Source organism: Periplaneta americana, chromosome 7 (assembly GCF_040183065.1).
Source record: "Periplaneta americana isolate PAMFEO1 chromosome 7, P.americana_PAMFEO1_priV1, whole genome shotgun sequence".
NCBI lineage: Eukaryota > Metazoa > Arthropoda > Insecta > Blattodea > Blattidae > Periplaneta > Periplaneta americana.
In genome coordinates, this window is record NC_091123.1 from 180,823,254 (window position 1) to 180,844,462 (window position 21,209).

The 21,209-nt window shown below is 32.7% G+C and overlaps 1 protein-coding gene across 2 annotated transcripts in view; it reads left to right on the top strand.

Annotated features, from left to right (window-relative positions):
- The first annotated feature begins 3,910 nt into the window (after positions 1-3,910).
- dachs (unconventional myosin-IXb-like dachs) overlaps positions 3,911-21,209 on the top strand; it is a 414,275-nt gene continuing 396,976 nt past the window's right edge. Inside the window, exon 1 of one of the 2 annotated variants that reach the window (XM_069832004.1) lies at positions 3,911-5,100. In XM_069832004.1, the coding sequence (XP_069688105.1) occupies positions 5,010-5,100 (91 nt within the window). In that variant the 5' untranslated portion in view covers positions 3,911-5,009. The remainder of the gene's footprint in view (positions 5,101-21,209) is intronic. The other variant, XM_069832005.1, reaches the window with a different exon arrangement.

The window sequence follows — 21,209 nt, forward strand, 5'->3', positions numbered from 1 at the left end:
TTCTCCCTCTACAGTGTGTCCCAAATTGATATATACACCATGTTGAATCTTTCGTACACTACTTTTAACACTTGAATATAAACAATTGATTAAATGGCGATCTTACTCGTGTTAATTATATAAGCATGTGTGGCTTACAGCTGTTTCGGTGTTACTTGACATCATCCTCAGAGCCTACTAGATCTCGGCAACTTCGTTGCCTGTTGTGTGTGTGACGAAGAGTTGTGTCAAATAGTGTGTGTGTACTGAAATTGATCTGTGTGTTGAGAATTTGATCAGGGTGTATTTTAGTGTGTCTGTATATTTCATATTGTTCTAGTGTGTTGAGTTTTTGGTTCTTGGGTTGTATGTGTAGGATTTTCATGTCTGTATTTATGTTATTGTATGTGTGGTTAGCATTAGTTATGTGTTCGGCATATGTAGATATATTGTGTCCTCTGGTTATTGCTTTAATGTGTGCTTTGTATCGAGTTTGGAATGATCTGCCTGTCTCTCCAATGTAGAAACTGTCGCAACTATTGCATGTGAGTTTGTATACGCCTGTGTGGTTGTATTTATTTGTTGGTGTTGTTTGTGTGTTCAGATATCTTTGTAGAGTGTTTTCTTTCTGTATGCTATGTTGTATTTCTGTTTTCTGAATGAGGATGCGATCTTGTGTGTGTTTTTGTTTTCGTATGTTAGTGTGATGTATTTCTTGTGTTATTGTGTTTGTGTTGTGTTTTGTGTTTGCTGAGTTTTTGTTTTGTCTTCCTTATGATGTTGTCTATTATGTTTGGGCTGTAACCATTTTCTTGTGCTATGTATTTGATTGTGTTCACTTCTTCATTGTAGTGTTGTTGGCTCATGGGTATGTTGAGTAATCTGTGTACCATTGTCCTGAATGCAGCATGTTTGTGTTGTGTGGGGTGATTAGATGTATTATACATTTATTTCAAATCCATTAATGAATATTTAATTAATTTATCAGGTAATATTTAATTAACAGTATTTGACCTTTCTACAGATTAATAAACAAGTGAGAACGGGAGAAAATTCTAAATACTTTTAAGGTCACCTGGATATATTATGAAACATCCCGGCAGGTTCTCTATTTCCGTATTACTGAAATTAAATCAGTCAGTACTAAATTCCAAATCATCAACTCAGAAGTCATTATGAAACATACAATGACAATGGAAAAAGTTCAACATCATCATCATCATCATCATCATCATCCTTCACGAATTAGGCCTCTGTAGACCTGTTTCGGCCCCATCTAGCAGTCTTCTAAAAGGTCTTCCTGGTCCACGATGTCCTCTAGGTTTATACTGCACCATAATGTTTGGGATTCTTGAATTTTCCATTCTTCTTACATGACCTAGCTAATTGAATTTGTATCTGTTGATTTTTTTCTTCTACTGACTCTACTTCTAATTGTTCTAAAATTTCTTCGTTCCTTTTTCGGTCTAAAACAGTATATCCTGCTGTCCTGAAATATTTCATTTCCGTTGCTTTGATTCTGTTCATGTCTTTTTTCTTTAATGTCCAAATCTCGCTTCCGTATAAAAGGGAGGGTAATGCTAGTGTATTATATATTTTTATTCTTGTAGATTTTTGTACTAATTTAGCTTTTAATGTATTGTTTATTATTCCTAGAATTTGTGTAAATTTGGTAATTTTGTTGTTCACATCTTTTTCATTTTGATAAGATATTTCACAACCCAGATAGTTGAAATTTTGTACTTGTTCGAGGCATTGCTTATTGTGTATTATCTTACTTCTGATGGGTCTTGTCCCAAAAATGCCATTACTTTTGATTTTTGTGCTAAAATTTCCATCCCAAAGTCTTTTAATATTTTATTTAATGTATATAATCCTCTTTGTAAATTATCCTCTGAATTGGAAATTATGTCTTGATCATCGGCATAGAGTAAGGTATTTAATGTTAGAGCACTGGTTATTTTGATTCCTGATGTGTAGATTAGGTTCCATTTTAAAATAATTTCATTTATATAGATATTAAATAAAGTTGGTGATAGTGGACAACCTTGTCGAACTCCATTATTGACTAATTTTCTTTCGGATATACAGTTATTTATTTTGACACTTACTTTGCTGTCTGTGTTGATTTCTATTATATTTTGTAATAGCAAATTTGGAATATTTTTATCTTGTAATATGTCGAATAAAAGGTCTCTTCGGACTTTATCAAAAGCTTTCACATATTCAATAAAAGCATATAGATTTCTAAATTAAATCCTCTTCTTTTTTCTAACAATAATTTGATACTAAATAATGGATCTACACATGATCTTCCTTTTCTAAAGTCATTTTGACACTCCAGAAGGAAAGTTTCAGTATGTTTTTTTTTTTTTAATTTTTCATTTAAAATCCTACTAAATATCTTGTAACGTGTTGAGGATACTAATCCCTCTATAGTTTTCAACATTTTGTTTATCTCCTGTTTTATATATGGGAATAATTACACCATTTTTCCATTCTTCCGGTAAAGTGGAAGTCAGATATATTCTGTTTAGAAATCTTAGTAATCTTTCTTGAAATAGGTCTCCTGCATATTTATACAATTCTGAATTTAGGTTATCTTTTCCAGATGATTTACTATAAATAAAGCTTAATACATACCAGTAAGAACGCACAAAATATTTAAAAATATATTTCCCTCTCAATTGCAATTTTAAGAAATTTATCAACGACTTTAAATGAAAATATGGCGTATAGTCATGCGTCATTATTTAAAAATTGAAATCTTAACATAACTCTGTGGCCGGGAAGAAAAAGGTCTTAAGTCAATTTTTTGTGAAAATGAGATTTTTTAGATATTCTGAAAGCGGAAACAATTCTCTACAATCTGGTAAAACGGATAAAGTCAAATAAGACTCCTGACTGGATTTATAGAGCGTTACCAAATGTCCTAAGTACTTTTTGAATCGAGCACACACAGAATAAAGGATTTGAGTATATTTAATACTTTATTCCTTACAAACCATCACATGTTTACTTTCCGTGCTTCCCTATTAAAAAGGTCTAAATTGTATTTTAGCATTTTATCACATACTGATGTCCTTTCCTTTTAATACTTTAAGCACCAAGGTAAACAGTCCTATAATTATTGTTTAAGATCCATTTTGCATTCCTAATAATTTACATTTCTCATTTATTTTGACATAAAAAAGGTCTTATGTTTAAATAGTCCCTTTTACTCAGATTGGGTTCTAGTCTTAAAAGGGCTTAAGTGCGGTTATTTTTGGAAATAACCAAGAAAATTGTTAAATGAGCAACATTACCTATTTTAGAAGAAATATAAACAAATAATATCAAGGAAAAACCTCTTAATTAAAAAGCTCTATAATTGATACCAATTTTAATCTTTCTACTGCTCTCCTGAAAAGTATAAAATTTGTACTTTTTTGCTCCCCGTCACAGAAATAATCTGTTCATATAATATTTTAAACATTGGGTTAATAAAATATGTCTTTCAGCAAATAATACTACGTTGAAGCATGTAAAAGTAATTCTAGAGCAAAAAAGTACCGTCTGTTAAGGAGTGTTACGTAGTCTGAAAAAGAGTGGACTTAATTTTTGTCGCTGGGCCATTGAACTATTTTAATTCGAGGATCAATAAAAAAGCAATAACCAACTTATTTTAAAATCGCTTCAAGTCTTCTTGAATTGACCACGAAGAACCTAGATCCAATGTTCACCCCTGACACCTGTTGGTATGTCCCCCTGCGGGGGGACAATTTTAAAAAGAAGGTAGTAGAAAGAGACAAAAGATAAAGAAAAGGACCTGCCTGAAAAATGGGAGGAGGCAAGTACAACACGACCAAAAGGAAGAAAAAGCGCACAAGACAAGACAGAAGAGAAGAACCTGTTTCAGACGTCGATGTCCACCACGGTGACTATACGGGTAGTTGTATACAACCAACCAATCAGAGTCGACGCTTATTAAAAAAGAAGAAAAGGAAAGGTTTTCCGCGGTAAGTCCGACTCTAGCGCCAATGGTTGCGGCCAGGTATCGAAACTGCTTGAAACTGCAATCTATTCTAACCAACCAGTTTGCTTCGTTACAGGGAAGGTCTCGAGAAGCCTCTGCAGTGCTCTTCGTGATCTCAGAAACGTGTAGGGTCGAGCATGGACGAGCTGGAAGAGAGTGACGTTACACCACTGGAAATTGAAAGCGCCAGTTTTCCATGCACTTTTGTCGCCGAGGTATCACGTCAACAATACAACAATAAAAACAAACGAGTGTCGTTAAAATAGGAACAGAAGAAGGCGGCTTGAGATATTCGTTTCCCGCCATCTATTCGTTAAAAGATTAAGCTTTCGTAAGCGCTGAAAACAAGAGAAAATCGACAAACAAGAATCACAGTGTAAATCCGAGAGTTACGTAATCATTAGTTACAATCAAGTGTGAAAATTCGATTCTAAATTGACATTACTACTACAGATAAGCAAGGACTACCCGAGAAATATACGAAGACCTTCGTGTGAGGGATATAAAATAGGAAGTTGTTTAAATCAGTATCTAAATAAACAACAATGATATGGAAATTTAATTGAGAAATTGCACCGAATGTTTTTCAAGTGTATCTTCTTGTTACTCAATTTAGAGATAGTTTCAGGACGATATATCGAAACGTTTCAATAACAGTAACAGTTTTTTTTTAAAGTGTTTACAAAACAAGTGTTACCTACGATAAAAACGGTGGACACTAGACATGACTACCAACTATAACAATGTTAAAACTTTCATTGTTAAAATCTTAACAAATCTGGTGATAATTATGTCTGTACAAGAAGAATTGGTGTTATAAAGGATAATTGATTAACAGTGTAGAGTTTAGAGAAGTAAAAGATTTAATTGAAAGGAAAAGTGTAATGATGTGATAATCAAGAAATCGGCGGGGGTCGAATTTCTACCGCCGTGTTATCATTGCAATTAACAGGAAGTACGTCATCAAAACAAGAAGACAACAGAAAATAGAGGAGGTGGCAGCGAGGCAGCAGGAATGGCCACCCTCGGCCTATCAAAAGTGTTCATACTGGACAAGTACTTCACTGAATTACAAAAATTCTGGGAGACAGAAAAGAAACTGCAAGGTGAGTCATGCATTTTAAATTGGAGACAAATGCTGGTTATTATACACATTCCGAAGGCCATTTCTGCATTGTTACCATTCAATTGTTATTTTTATTAATTAAGATTTAATAGGCATTTAAAAGACATATTTTGTTGAAATACGATTTCCTTATTTCAGCTACAGATTACCAACCTAATCACCGATTTATAATTTATTGCCTTGAAATATATTTACGCTATAGTATGGTCTAAATAAATACTGTCAGATGCAGGTGTTAAAATTCTCGAAGGATTTCTGAGGTTGGCAATGCTTTCCTTTCATCATACACATTCCGAAGGTCATTTTTGCATTGTTGCCATTAAGTTATTATTTTTATTAATTAAGATTTAGTAGGAATTTGAATGACATATTTTGTTGAAATACGATTTCCTTATTTCAGCTACAGATTACCAACCTAATCACCGATTTATAATTTATTGCCTTGAAATATATTTACGCTATAGTATGGTCTAAATAATTACTGTCAGATACAGGTGTTAAAATTCTCGAAGGATTTCTGAGGTTGGCAATGCTTTCCTTTCATCATTGTTGAATGACATCGGAACCATTTTGTCACGTGATACACGGTTGTAGCGTCTCAAGTGAAAGAGATATAAACATGCAGAAACACTCATAAAAAGCTGAATATTATCGAGCCAACTGACGCTATAATTTTACAAGGATAGTGAATTATTAAGCAATTCAAATATTCCTGCGTTTATAGAACCTGTTATTCATGTCCACTCTATGCCAATCAGTAGAAAAATATGCCTATATTTCACATTTAACTAGCTACTATTTTTGTCATATTTGTCTTTGAGTTATATCTTTACAACCACAGATCCTGTCTTCTACTACATGAAATTTATTTCCATAGTTATAAATACAATTTAGTACTTATTCACCGTCTATTTAATGAATATTTTGAATATTTTTATGTATTCCTTTCGAACTTAATAGAAAAGTAATTGCATTATATTATATAAGCACAAAACTGAATTATACAATTAATGTAAATATGAATGGCTTCACGGATTGGTAGATTAAATATTCTTATATTTTACGTCTACAAATTCATTAATACATTCTGAAGTGTAACCATTAATAAACCAGAAATAGCATTTAGAAATATTTCGGGTATTATGGAAGAAAAAAACTAATTCAATTGTTTTAAATTTTTATGGTAAGACTCAAATAACATTCATAAATCTGAAGTTTTTATTTGAAAACATATACATACTCATAGTTTGTTGTTCTACTTGAGATTGTTGGTTTCAATTTCATAGCCTTTGAAAATAACATTCTGTCCGCATTAATTTTTTTGTATTAGCCTATTTCTGCCATAAAAAGAATCTAGAATTTCACAATAAGCTTACTTAACATTATCTATGGTTGAAATTAATATATTTTAGTAGTTCTCTAGATGAACTAAATACCGGTTATTTGATTTTCTATCAATTTAATAACTATTTAGTATTCCTATTCTTATGGTAATACAATTATTTCTAGTAACATGAAGTTTGAGTTTTGGGTATTCCACAATATTGATTCTGACATCGGCCTAGAAGATGAACAGTAATCAATGTCATTAATTTAAGGGGGTTATTTTGTTAACTATTTTAAACAAAAAATTTTAATATATTTTTGATCGTCTTTGCTTCCTTTCGAGATAAAAATTGTTTTATGTGAAATATTTTATAGTATGTTTCGATTTAATTTCCAATAAGCTAGTTAATTTAAGAGAGCAGTGTATTATGATAATAAATGATTGAAAGAATTTCAGTTTTGTCCTTTGAATATACAGAAATTTCATCCGAAGAGAAATGTAATATTTTAAAATTCCTTTTCAGAAAGAAAAGTTACATTTTGTTCGGATCAAATTTCTGCATATAAAAAAAACTAAAATTCTTTCGATCATTTGTTATCATAATACACTGCTATCTTAAATTGACTCAGTATATTGGGAATTAAATAATTGGCTTTCCCAAAACGCGCAATAAAATGTGTCATATTAAATAATTTTTATCTCAAAAATGAAGCAAACGCGAGCAAAATTGTATTAAACTTTTTTGTTTGAAATATCTCAAAGAATAACCTCCTAAAATTAATAAGATTACTTATGGTTTAACCTGTACATTTTCGGCTTCTGTTAGGATTACATTTTAATTTATTGTTTCTTATGGTCACTTTAACACTTGAAATAGTTAACATCGTTAAAAGTGTTACAATTAAAAAAACAGGACCAGTGTGATGGTGATGACATCACAACGGTGTTGAAAATTGGACCCGTCTATCATAAAGGTACATTACCTTTTTTTTAAATTGTAACACTTTTAAAGTTTTTAACTACAGAAAGTTTTAAAATTTTAATTCAATTACATGAAGAATGAATGAATGAATGAATGAATGAATGAATGAATGAATGGCTATTTATTTATGAATGAATGTATGTATGTATGTACGTACGTATACATGCGCATGTATGCAGGTAGTTAGTAAATTTCTAATATAATTACTAAACTTCAAACAATTCAGATCTGCTACATATACTTGAAACCAACGTCAGTATTCTGTAATTCCTAATCACTTAATATAAGCTTATTACTGTAATTTATCTAAAGCGAAAAGTAAAAATTATTATTTCAGTCTTTCTTACTAAAGATTAGACATTATTATTAATTATTTCAGTTTGACTCTTAATTCTTCTTGTTTTCTCATAGCATAATGTTAATAATTAGTTAATGCCAGATATGTTTATTCAGTAATTGGTAACATTAAGAAGTTAGTAATGTTAATGTTAGTCAATGCCAGTTATGTTTATTCAATAAAATTGACGACATTACAAAATTAATTATGTTAATGTTACTTAATGACAGATTATGTTTAATCAATAATTGGTGACATTAAGAAGTTAGTAATGTTAAATGTTAGTTCATGTCAGGTATATTTGTTCAATAAATTGGTGACGTTAAAAATTAGTTATGTTAATGTTACTTCATGCCAGATTATGTTTATTCAATAAATTGGTGACATTAAAAATTAGTTATGTTAATGTTACTTAATGCCAAATACGTTTATCCAATAATTTGTGACATTAAAAATTTAGCAATTTTAATATTAATGCCAGATATGTTTATTCTATATTTGGCGTCATCACAAAGTCAGTAATGTTAGTTAATTCCAGACATGTATTCAATAATTGGTGACATTAAAAACTTAGTAAGTTATTTTTTTATGCTGGTGATTTCCAAACTGGCTAACCAATTTCATTCTCTCGTTTACTTCTGAAAGTTCACTTTAATATAGACTTGGTTATGTATTTCAATATTTATTCGAAATATATTAGTAATTTAAATTAGCCTATCTTTAAAATTTACTAAATGAAATAACCTCAAAATATGTCAAACAATTTACACACTGAACTGTTAATCCTACAATTAATTAGTACTGTAGTTTATGTAGTTGCTTTTCATAACAATATTGTTGTTCCGAAACTATTACTTATGCGTTCATGTGTTTTCGTTCTAACAGCATTCACATAAATATTAGTAGGCCTATTGTAAAATATTCAAACAATTTTAAGAAATTTCTTGCACCTATCAAAAGTGCTTACTAGCTTATATTCGCGACGAGTATGTGGTTTCTGTTCTTTTCTGTTTCTCTCACTCTGCAAACACTTCTCACTCTCATTACCTCTCTCACTTTCTTCTCTATTTATACGCGTTGTGTTTACTTTTCCATGCAAAGCCCTGTATGTTGCAGTTCCATTGTCAGTAAACCAGTATAAGTGCTCTGTCTCTTATCTCAATGGAGCATGGCCAGAAATGTTTTAACTACTTTCGGAACAATTACTGCCACATAGCCTACATAATTCTTAACTGAATTTCTATTGTTCATAACAAAAAAAGTAACAGGAAATTATGTTTATGTCTCGTGACCAGAATATTGTACGAAATAATAATAATAATAATAATAATAATAATAATAATAATAATAATAATATTTATTAATACTATACACTTGAGCTACATTAGACATTGCAGCCCGAAAGAGTAGAAGCTCGTGCTCGGGCGCAGTTCAGATCAGTTATACAAAATATATCACAAAATTAAGAGAATTCATTGAGCACAATAACATTAATAAATGGTAAAATAATACAGCATGTAATAACAGGGTCTATATACAAATAGAAAATACAGAAGTACATGAATATTAGAGTATCAATTTTAACTCAATTAGCTTAAACAATTAAATAATTAATCTGATTTGTTTCTTAAATCTATGTGTGTTAAGTGTACTTAGCTCAGGGTAAGCTCTAATTAATGTATTATATATTTTGGGTCCAAAATTTCTGCTGTGTTTTAATCCAGTAGTTGTGTGGCATTTGGGAGTATTTAGAAAGAAACTGTAGTTTTGTCTCGTATGGTATTCGTGAGGATCATATTTAAATTTATTGTGGTTTTTATGGAAGTAAATCAGCAATTTTTGTTTATAAATTTGTTCTAGATTTGATACGCCAAATTCCTGAAAAATTAATTTTGTTGGGTAATCAAAAGGTTTATATAGACAAATTTTGATAATTCTTTTTTGGAGCAGATTTAAAGGACGGAGAGTCGATTTTGCCATTCCTCCCCAACCTAAAATACCATACTGAATTATTGATTGAAATGGAACTATAAAAATTGGAGATTTATCCTTCGAAGAGGTGGAAAAATTCAAATATCTTGGAGCAACAGTAACAAATATAAATGACACTCGGGAGGAAATTAAACGCAGAATAAATATAGGAAATGCGTATTATTATTCGGTTGAGAAGCTTTTGTCATCCAGTCTGCTGTCCAAAAATCTGAAAGTTAGAATTTATAAAACAGTTATATTACCGGTTGTTCTGTATGGTTGTGAAACTTGGACTCTCACTTTGAGAGAGGAACAGAGATTAAGGGTGTTTGAGAATAAGGTGCTTAGGAAAATATTTGGGGCTAAGAGGGATGAAGTTACAGGAGAATGGAGAAAGTTACACAACGCAGAGTTGCACGCATTGTACACTTCACCTGACATAATTAGGAACATAAAATCCAGACCTTTGAGATGGGCAGGACATATAGCACGTATGGGCGAATCCAGAAATGCATATAGAGTGTTAGTTGGGAGGCCGAAGGGAAAAAGACCTTTGGGGAGGCCGAGACGTAGATGGGAAGATAATATTAAAATGGATTTGAGGGAGGTAGGATATGATGGTAGAGACTGGATTAATCTTGCTCAGGATAGGGACCAATGGCGGGCTTATGTGAGGGCGGCAATGAACCTACGGGTTCCTTAAAAGCCAGTAAGTAAGTAACAGGAAATTTATGAAGTTCCTTGTACTGCGTGAAACGTCTATTCTTGGTACGTAATTTTTAGTAGGTAAGAATAGGCCTATATTTAAGGATTAAATAAATTCTACCACAATCAGGACGAGTACACCCTATCCAATAATATTAGATAAAGGAGCGAGAAAGGGACATTCACATTAAATAGAGGATGGAGCGAAACGTATCGCGTGGAAAACGGGTCTAGGGCATTTCATAACCGGAAATTTCGTCACCGTTATAGTTTGTCACTTATTTTTCGTCATTAGTTTTTTGGTCATCAAATACATTTGGTCATCATGTTTTTTGTCACCGATGATATGTCATCATCCTACATGTTGTCATCTTTTTTATACTGAGGGGATTTCACCACCAAAATAATAATTGTATGTCATCGTAAAGTAGATGACGTAGCATCCGCTGAAGTTCCAGCTTCAGTTTTCATTGCTTCTACACATTCTGCAGCTCCAATTCTACCCCAATTTGCTGAGTGGTTCAAATGCTCTGTAGGTTCTTTTATAATGGTTTTCTTATCTGAGGAAATAGTCATCAGTGAATTAAAAATTTCGCGCTGATCACACCTCCATACATCCCTGTCTCTGTAATTTTGTGTTTTGTATACATATGTCCGATTAGGGAAAACACGGAAATTTTACTTGAAGCAATTAAAGCGATAGGTTTGGAAGTAAACCCCAAAAAGATTAAGTATATGTTTATGTGTCGTGACCAGAATATTCTGCGAAATGGAAATATAAATATTGGAGATTTATCTTTCTAAGAGGTGGAAAAATTCAAATATCTGGGAGCAACAGTAACAAATACAAATGACACTCGAAAGGAAATTAAACACAAAATAAATATGGTAAATGCGTGTTATTATTCGATTGTAAAGCTTTTGTCATCTAGTATGCTGTCAAAAAATTTGAAAGTTAGAATTTATAAAACAGTTGTATTACAGGTTGTTCTTTATGGTTGTGAAACTTGGACTCTCACTTCGAGAGAGGAACAGAGATTAAGGGTGTCTGAGAATAAGGTTCTTAGGAAAATATTTGGGACTAAGGGGATGAAGTTACAGGAAAGGAGAAAGTTACATAAAGCAGAACTGAATGCATTTTATTCTTCATCTGACATAATTAGGAACATTAAATCCAGACGTTTGAGATGGGCAGGGCATGTAGCACGTATGGGCGAATCCTGAAATGCCTATAGAGTGTTAGTTGGTAGGCCGGAGGGAAAAGATCTTTGTAGAGGCTGAGACGTAGATGGGAGGATAATATTAAAATGGATTTGAGGGAGGTGGGATATGATGATAGAGACTGGATTAATCTTTCACAGGATAGGGACCGATGGCGGGCTTATGTGAGAGAGGCAATGAACCTCCGGTTTCTTGAAAGTCATTTGTAAGTTGTAAGTAAGTAAGTAAGTATACATATGTTCATTATAGATTAATTTATCTTTTGCTCTATTACCTTTTACGAATCGAAATAATTCCGCCATACCTTAAATTGACGATTTTGAAATCAATGAATCCTGTAACTTGAAGATTTCGAAACCAAAAAATGAATGTATCCTTGGAAACGAAATAAACAATATGAACACAATGAAGTAGGAGGTTTCATATTGCGTATCATTTTATATAGGTATCATCAAGGGAAGCGATACGATGGGGGGGGGGGGGAAATTGTGGTTGTGAATAGTGATGAAATTAAATTGATGACAAAAGTGAATCGGTGACAAAATGTTGCAGTGGCAAAATGTAATATGTGACGAAATCACCGGGTGACGAAAAATCGGTGACGAAAATTACAGATTCCGTGGAAAACCATAAGGCACGAAGTTCACCTTACACTTTTTTCATGGTCCTAGGGTCGTCAGAGTAAACGTTTCATATCAAAATATTACCATTTTTATCTCTTTTAGGTAGAATATAGATATTTCATGTTAAAATATCAATGGAACAGGACGTAAATATTTAGTATTCACTTTTAGAATAATGTAATATGTATTTCACTAATCCAAATTTAACATTTGGCGCTTGTTCCATTGTTAGGGAAGAGCTCAAGAATATTTGGCGCATTAATTACTAAATTCAGACACATTTGAATTTAGGATAGTTATAATTTAAGGAACAGAAGTCAAAAGAATAAGTTAAAGTTCCTGACCATTCTGTGCTTATGAATTAAACGTGGATTATCTTCTTACTTTAACAGCACTGAAGATTATTATACCGATGGCTAAGAAGTGATAACTCGTATCTGTAAATTTTCAGATGAATAAAAAAATGTTTAAAAATTAAATTTTCTCAAAATACACAAACTTTTTTACATTATATATATCTGCTTTGCAAGATGATCTACTCGAGGGTAAAATATTAATTAACTATCCAATTTTGTGAACATAATAATAATGTAGTTAAACTAAATGACCATATTTTTAGAAACGAGGTAACACTTTTTAGTCATCGATATATTTACGATGCTTTTATTACATCTTCCTTTGCCTAATTTATCTATTATTTTATTTATCCATTCATTCCTATTCTCCCATTTTTCCTCTTGTAATCCTCTTTCTTGTATCCTGTTGAGGATTCTTCCTGAACATATCTTTCTTTCTAGATGTATCTCTTCTTTTCTGTTTCCACCTCTTGATAACCATTCAAACAATCTTCTTGGCATTCTATCTTCTTTAACTTTTTCACTTGACAATCAGAATTATTTAAATTCGATGCACTTTATTACTAAAATCTCATGTGTCGTTGCTTATTTATTTCTGATTTCATCTAATATAAATTGTCTGTAGTAATGTCATAAGAGACCTCGACTGACATTTATTAGGATTATTTCGTGAATAAAATAAAAAATGTAAATAATATATCCCTAAAATTCGCTCACAAAATGTTAATAATCATATATTTATGAATAATTAACCTATTCAGACATTGTGAAGTCGAAATAGATGAAAAACGATTACTGCAATAAAGAAATTGAATATTATTCAGTAATGCCAATTGAGAAAAGCGAAATACAGGTTTAACAATGTTGATTACATGTACTGCACTTTTCTCTTGTTATTATAACAGAAATACGTTTTCATTATCTGCTGAAATCATAATTTAATTTAAACATTTTATAGTATAATTAAAAATAACCTGATTAATACATTAATTAAATGAGCAATTGTTGAAAACGCAGTTATCAAATCTGAATGAAGAAGTGTTATTTTCTTGAGATACAATGGACATGGAATTAGAAGATGAAGATGTAGATGTGGAAACTGGATTTCTCACTTTATTTAGTACTTCATCGTTACATTAATGAATTCATGCTCATCGGTTTGACGGGGAAACAGTTGGCGACACTGAATAAACAAAAGAACGACCATTCGATAAATTGATTATAATAAAACGAGTTGCAAAAATTATCGCGATGTATGGCTGTGATTCATTGAAATTCAAAATTGCATTACACTTCATTGGTCGAAAATAGAATGACGTCATATAAAAGAAATAGTCTCACTGAACTTTAAGAAAATCCATTTCAATAGATTATAATTTTGAATTTTTCACTTGCGAAATGTCAGCAAACTTTGGCACTTTGACAATTTTGGTATCTTTTGAAAAATTGTCACAGAAATTACTAATCTGCCATTTATTATCCTATCCACTATTTTAACTTTTGTGAGTACCTCATGAAGTCGTGATATTTCAAAACAAATTTATAAGTACTGAGTTTCAAAATATTAGTAGGGTTTGTATCTCAGTTGTCACTTTTCAGTTACGCCAAAAATAGCATATTTGAAGGGTACATGGGAAAAAGGAACAATGTCACAATTCCTTAAAGGGTGATGTCATTATCTAATTCACTGTATTACTAAAAACTTTAGTGTTATTTTCACCAAAAGTGGTAAAGGAGAATTAAAACCACGGATATACTCCCCATTTCCTTCATTTCAAGTAGAATCACCAATAAACTTTGCAGTAATGTACTGAAATAGATCATTGTCTCACCCTTAATGGAAATGTGACATTGTTCTTTTTCCCTTGTACCCTTCATTTGTATTAGAATGAATTCCAACAATGATGACATTTGAGCAATGAGGTAAAAATGGATGCAAGTTTGAAAGACTTGTGTCACGCAGTGTGCAATGAGTAACGTGTTATCTTCTAAACTATTACAACGCACAAGATTATACCACAGTCTACTACATACAGTCACGAAGCTTGAGTTTTGAGGGTGCTAGAAACAATAGACTGTGACGGTACTATTTTGCATTGCCTGTAATGACGCGATATTAGCGATCCTAGTGGTGAGTAACTATCTTATGTTCGCATATTTACTACGTATTGAGCTTCGCGACTGTATATACTAGACTGTGATTATACCGTAAACAATCATGCAGCTGACATATTTCTCTTAAAATACCGTAGTTATATTTAGGATTATTTACTAGAGGCAACATTCACAACACCGCGAGATGAAGTAAAAATGTTCAGCGCATGTTAATGCTGTTATTAATAGCTGCGACCACCTGCTCCTACAATACCAGGGGCAGTTTGTACCCAGTAACCACCCCTCTTTTTTCAGGCGGGTCTGGTCAGCAAAATTATGCCATGAAACATATCTCCATGGCTTAAAGAGGCACGAAATTGCCATTAGCATGCGATATTTCGTCTAGACTTACATAAACAGACGACTCATTCATTACAAAGCAGTCTTCTACATTAGGCCTACTAGAAATCTGCAACAGATGGCATCATGTTCATAATATCTTACATTTTTCTATATTTCAGACCAAAATTGAACTCTACGAAATTTTTTTCCAGTTATTGTGAAATCACTCACGTAGATTTAAGTAAAACAACAGCAATTCAACAGCATTTAAAAATACATGAAAAAGAAATATTTTCCATACATTGAGTCGGTTATTTGAGAAATCACGTATGTCCTTAGCTACAAGTTTTAAGAAAACTGAATAAAACTCTCTCCAACTTATAAATAGAACATTGGGTGTTCATTCTTATCCTTTTAGAATGAATTTTTCATTTGAATTGCAATATTTATAAATATTTTAAAGCAACCTTTAATTATTATTAGGGCTAGGATTTTGATGACCTATAAATCATGAAAAAATGTCCTAAAAACAATGCATTTATGACCTAAAAATCTTTAAAAAATGCCCTAAAAATTGATCTTACATAATTAGCTTAGTAGGAAAAGAGGTTTTGTACTACTTAATATTTAGACTAGTAATAAAATTAACTTTTACATAATTTTTTCTAAGTATTACACTTTAATCAATTATTTTACCTGATGTAGTTTCCATGTAGGCCTATGACTGCTTAGCTCTGCTTCGGCATGTGGACGTGAGGTCAGTAGTCGGCTGATCGGTCTTGGCCCTACATGGGCTGTAGCGCCATGGATTTACTTGTAGTTTCCATGTAGTCTACGACAAGGGCCACTCTTATCCGGAATTAGCAGGTATAGAGAAGTCTATATTGAAGAGGTGGTTGGACTGATCCATTACGTGGGTGTGTACTACGTTAAAATGGCAATATTTGTGTAGAAAAACGATTAAAATATTATATAAAATAATGGGTATTAATGGACAAAATATGTAGAGAAAATATCAAAGGAAATAAACATTATTTTACATTAATAATGGGGATTTATGGCCAAAATTAAATGAAAATGCCTAAAAAATTACCGAATAAAACAAAAGATGCTCTTATTATTTGAAACAGGTAAAAAATGCAAAAAAAAATGCCCTAACAAATATGTCTCAAAACACTCAGTTTATCACATAACATATAAATACTAAAGCAGCAATGTTTCTGGCTTACTAGAAAAAAGATGCAATTTCATCAAAATCCTAGCCCTAATTATTATATCTGAGAGCGCCAGGGTGCGCTAAATTTCGTGGACATGTGTTGTTTCTGAAACACATTAAATACTTGCTGCAAAAATTATAATATTTTGTATATATTTTGTATGTTAGCTAATGAGAATAAAAGCTTTATGAATACGAATTTATAACACAATGTAACTTATTTTATCCTTCATATAACAAAATGAAAAAAAAAAAATCTAAAACGTTTGAAAGTAAAAACACTGATATCTTACTGAAGTCCCACGTAACAGCTCCTTAGCTGCATCACCTCTCATTACAACTAGAAAAGAAAAATATGTCTCCATAAAACTTATGATTTCATTCTCTTCAGAGAAGTACTTTCATGGCATCATTACTTAAAATAAGGAGGATACATCTACTTTCTCCTACAGACGTGCAAATACATGTATTATGAGAAATACAATAAACTCGTTTTCTTTTCTAGCGTGCGTAATAGTTACCATTATCTATCTACCCAATACGTATTGCCTTTAAAAAATCCGTTTACGGATTTAAAATCCCTTTCTTAAATCGAAAACAAGAATAAGCAATGCAGTATATGTATTAAAAGGGTCTAAGGCAGCGGTCCTCTACGCAGAGCAACCTGGGGCTAGCGTCTCTTACCCGCGGAAAACACAGTGCACTATGGTGCACTTGTAGCTGCTAGCGGGTATGCTCTCTACCTCTTCCTGCTGCACGACGGTGCACACGGGACGGCACCGCTTACTCTTTGCACATTTCAGCGAGTGCTGACGACCACTGATCTAGGGCATTTCGTAACCGAAAATTTCGTCACTAATTTTTCGTCATTAGTTTTTTGGTCATCAAATACATTTTGCCAGCATGTTTTTTGTCACTGAGGAGATTTTTCACCGCACATATTTCGTCATCATTTACATTGTCATCATTTTCTTTTATACCGAGGGAATTTGTCACCAAAATAATACAGAAAATTGCATGTAGGCTGCTTTTATTATGAGTCCAAAACTATCACTGTATAATTATTTAATTTTAATTATGGTTTATTTAACGACGCTCGCAACTGTAGAGATTATATCAGCGTCGCCGGTGTTCCGGAATTTTGTCCCGCATGAGTTTTTTAAATCTACTGACATGAGCCTGTCACATTTAAACACACTTAAATGCCATCGACCTGGGCCGGGATCAAACTCGCAACCTTGAGCATAGAAGGCCAGCGCTATACCAACTACGCTACCCAGGCCGACTAACATGACTTTCGAATTGCATACATTTGATTCATCCTGTTTTTATGGAGTTTCAACCAAAATTCCCACTGAAGTTGTGCTCTGTAGGTTCTTTTACAGTATATTGGTTTTCTTATCTGAGGAAATAGTCATCAGCGAATTACAAATGTGCTGAAGACACCTCCATACAATCCCGGTCTTTGTAACTTTGTGCTTTGTATATATATGTCCATTATATGTCGATTAACTTATCTCTTTGTTACTTTTTATGAATCAAAATAATTCCGCCTTACCTTAACTTGAAGATTTTGAAACCAATGAATCCTGTAACTTAAAGGTTTCGAATCCAAAAAATCAACCTATCCTTGGAAACGAAATGAAAAATATGAACGCAATGAATCCTGTAACTTGAAGATTTCGAAACCAAAAAATGAATGTAACCTTGGAAACGAAATGAACAATGAAGTAGGAGGTTTTATATTACGTATCATTTTATATAGATATCATCAAGGGAAGCGACACGAAGGGGGAAAAATTGTGGTGGCGAATAGTGATGAGGAATTTAAATTTATGACAAAATATGGTGGTGACAAAAGTTATTTGGTAACAAAAGTGATTTGGTGACAAAAGTGATTTGATGACAAAATATGGTGGTGACAAAAGTGAATCGGTGACAAAATGTTACAGTGACAAAACGTAATATATCAGGAAATCACCAGGTGACGAAAAATCGGTGACGAAAATTCTCACTCTGTAGTGGAGAAATATATCAACTATTAACAGTTTTGACTTGTCACCAATCCTTTATAATTTGAAAACAAGAATTTTGGGAAGTTTTCTAAAAAACCGGGGAAATTTCGGGGACTAAAGTAAGAATTCGGGGACTGTCCCCGGTAAACGGGGACGTCTGGTAACCTTATTTTCATGACTACGATACAGTTCAGGGATGTGTAGCCTCCATTGCAGTTTACTTCGCGAGGCAATACCCATCTTTTAAATAGTTCACTCTCCACCTCCCTTGGATGTAGGGTTGCCAACTCTGGTAAATAAAATTACCGGCCATTTTACACACGAAAGTTTGGATGAATATATATAATCAGTGCCAGGTATATATGGAGATTAATTTTTATCATTTGTGTTTTTTAATAATTGTGTCGTTGGAGATTGATTTGTACTCTTGGCGGAGATTAATGGAAATTTTTGAAAATACAATTTATTTTGTAATTTGAGTATTAACTCAGTATGAATATTACTTTCCAAATAATTAACATTAAATAAAATATTAAAAGATTTTTGGATGGAAATTTCAGCACAAAAATTCAAAAGTTATGGCATTTTTAGGACAAGACCCAGTCAGAAGTAAGATAATACACAATAACCAATGCCTCGAACAAGTACAAAATTTCAATTATCTGGGTTGTGAAATATCTTATCACAATGAAAAAGATGTGAACAAGAAAATTACCAAATTTACACAAATTCTAGGAATAATAAACAATACATTAAAAGCTAAATTAGTACAAAAATCTACAAGAATAAAAATATATAGTAATACACTAGCATTACCCACCCTTTTATACGGAAGCGAGATTTGGACATTAAAGAAAAAAAGACATGAACAGAATCAAAGCAACGGAAATGAAATTTTTGAGGAGGACAGCAGGATATACTCTTTTAGACCGAAAAAGGAATGATGAAATTTTACAACAATTAGAAGTAGAGTCAGTAGAAGAAAAAATCAGCAGATGCAAATTCAATTGGCTAGATCATGTAAGAAGAATGGAAAATTCAAGAATCCCAAAAATTATGATGCAGTATAAACCTAGAGGACATCGTCGACCAGGAAGACCTTTAAGAAGACTGCTAGATGGGGCCGAAACAGGTCTACAGAGGCCTAATTCGTGAAGGATGATGATGATGATGAAATAATTAACATTAAAGATTCGTTGGATTCTGGTAAAGGTGCGGTATGGCCAATAGACAATATTTGTTGGGTTGAGACTGCATTTAACACACAAAGTTGTATGTATGTACGTATGTATTTATTCACACTGTAGTGGGTATATACCCGGTGGCAGTGGTAACTAATTACACTCAATAATGACAATAATAAACTTATTAATTAAAAATACAATTAATGCTAATACTAATAATTAATACTAACAATAATTAATAATAATGACAACAACAACAACAACAGGGAATATACTAAATTAAATTAAACGATCACTTAAAATAACATTTGAAATAAATCTAATTTGTATCTTAAAACTAAGATCGAACTAAAACCCACGAGTATGATATGTTCATATCTGCACAAGTATACCTTTCAAATTACACTCATTTCGCTGTCAACTCACTCACTGCAATGGAACTACGACACATTTCACTGATTCTATCCTGATTTCACTAACACTTCAAAAACATTTCACTGTTCAAATACTTTGCACTGCCACTATGAACTATAAAGCTTCACTGACAGGAACACGTTTCACTTACACAACACACTTCACTGACACGACATACTTCTTCACTGATACAACACACTTCACTGACACAACATAATTCTTCACTGATACAACACTTCAATAACAAAATATAATTTACACCCTTTAAATACTGTGTATAATTACCGTCTATTAGTAAGGTTCTTAAGCCTATTTTTAAATACGTTTTTGGTTGTTGGTAAAGCCTTTAGTAAGTCTGCAGGTAAAGCATTCCAGTCCAGTTTCGTAACAATCCGTTGGAATGCAGAGAAGTTACAGTAGCGTGCAAATTAATCCGAACAACGTAATTACTTATGCAAAAACACTCAAAAATGGATAAAAAAAAAAGGATCTAAGACATACCTCAGTAATCTATGTGGCCTCCCTTGTTCCTAATAACAGCTCTGAGACGATTTGGAATGGATTCCACTAATTTCTCACAAATATTCTTCATTTCTTCATCGCGAAACCATACACTAATGAGGGTAGAAATCATCATCTCCTTTGTAGAACTATGCATTTTTTTGCATTCTTCTTTTGCAAATTGACCACAAGTTCTCAATGGGGTTGATGTCGGGTGAGTTGCCTGGCCAGGGGACTACCTGAATATTCTTCTTGTTGAAGAATTCTGTAGTTTTTCGAGACGTATGGCATGGTGCCAGATCTTGTTGGAACACACCTCTGCCATCCGGAAATGATTTTTGCAGCTGGGATACGATTCTGGTTTCCAATAAGTGAATATATTTGTCAGAATTCATCATTCCCTTGATAGGTATTAATGCTCCAGGCCCTTCATGTGTAAAACATTACTTTAGGGGGGTATTTGGGTGCTTGTTGGAGATGAGCTGCTGTTACTTTTTCGGATCCTTTCCGTACGTAAGAAACACGGTGACCGTGGACCTCGAAATGAGACTCATCGGAAAAAAGTACATTCTTCCAGTCATTCACTGTCCAATGTTGATGTAATTTTGCCCACATTAAGCGTTTTTTGCACATAACAGGGGTTAGCAGTTGCTTCGTAATAGGCTTACGAGCCCTTCGTCCAGCTTCCAAAAGCCTAAGCCGCACTGTTGTGACGTGAATATTCGCCCCAGTGGTAGCCATTAACTCGCGGGTTAAGTCGACAGCAGTTAGTCTAGGATTTAATTTACTTTTCCTGACAAT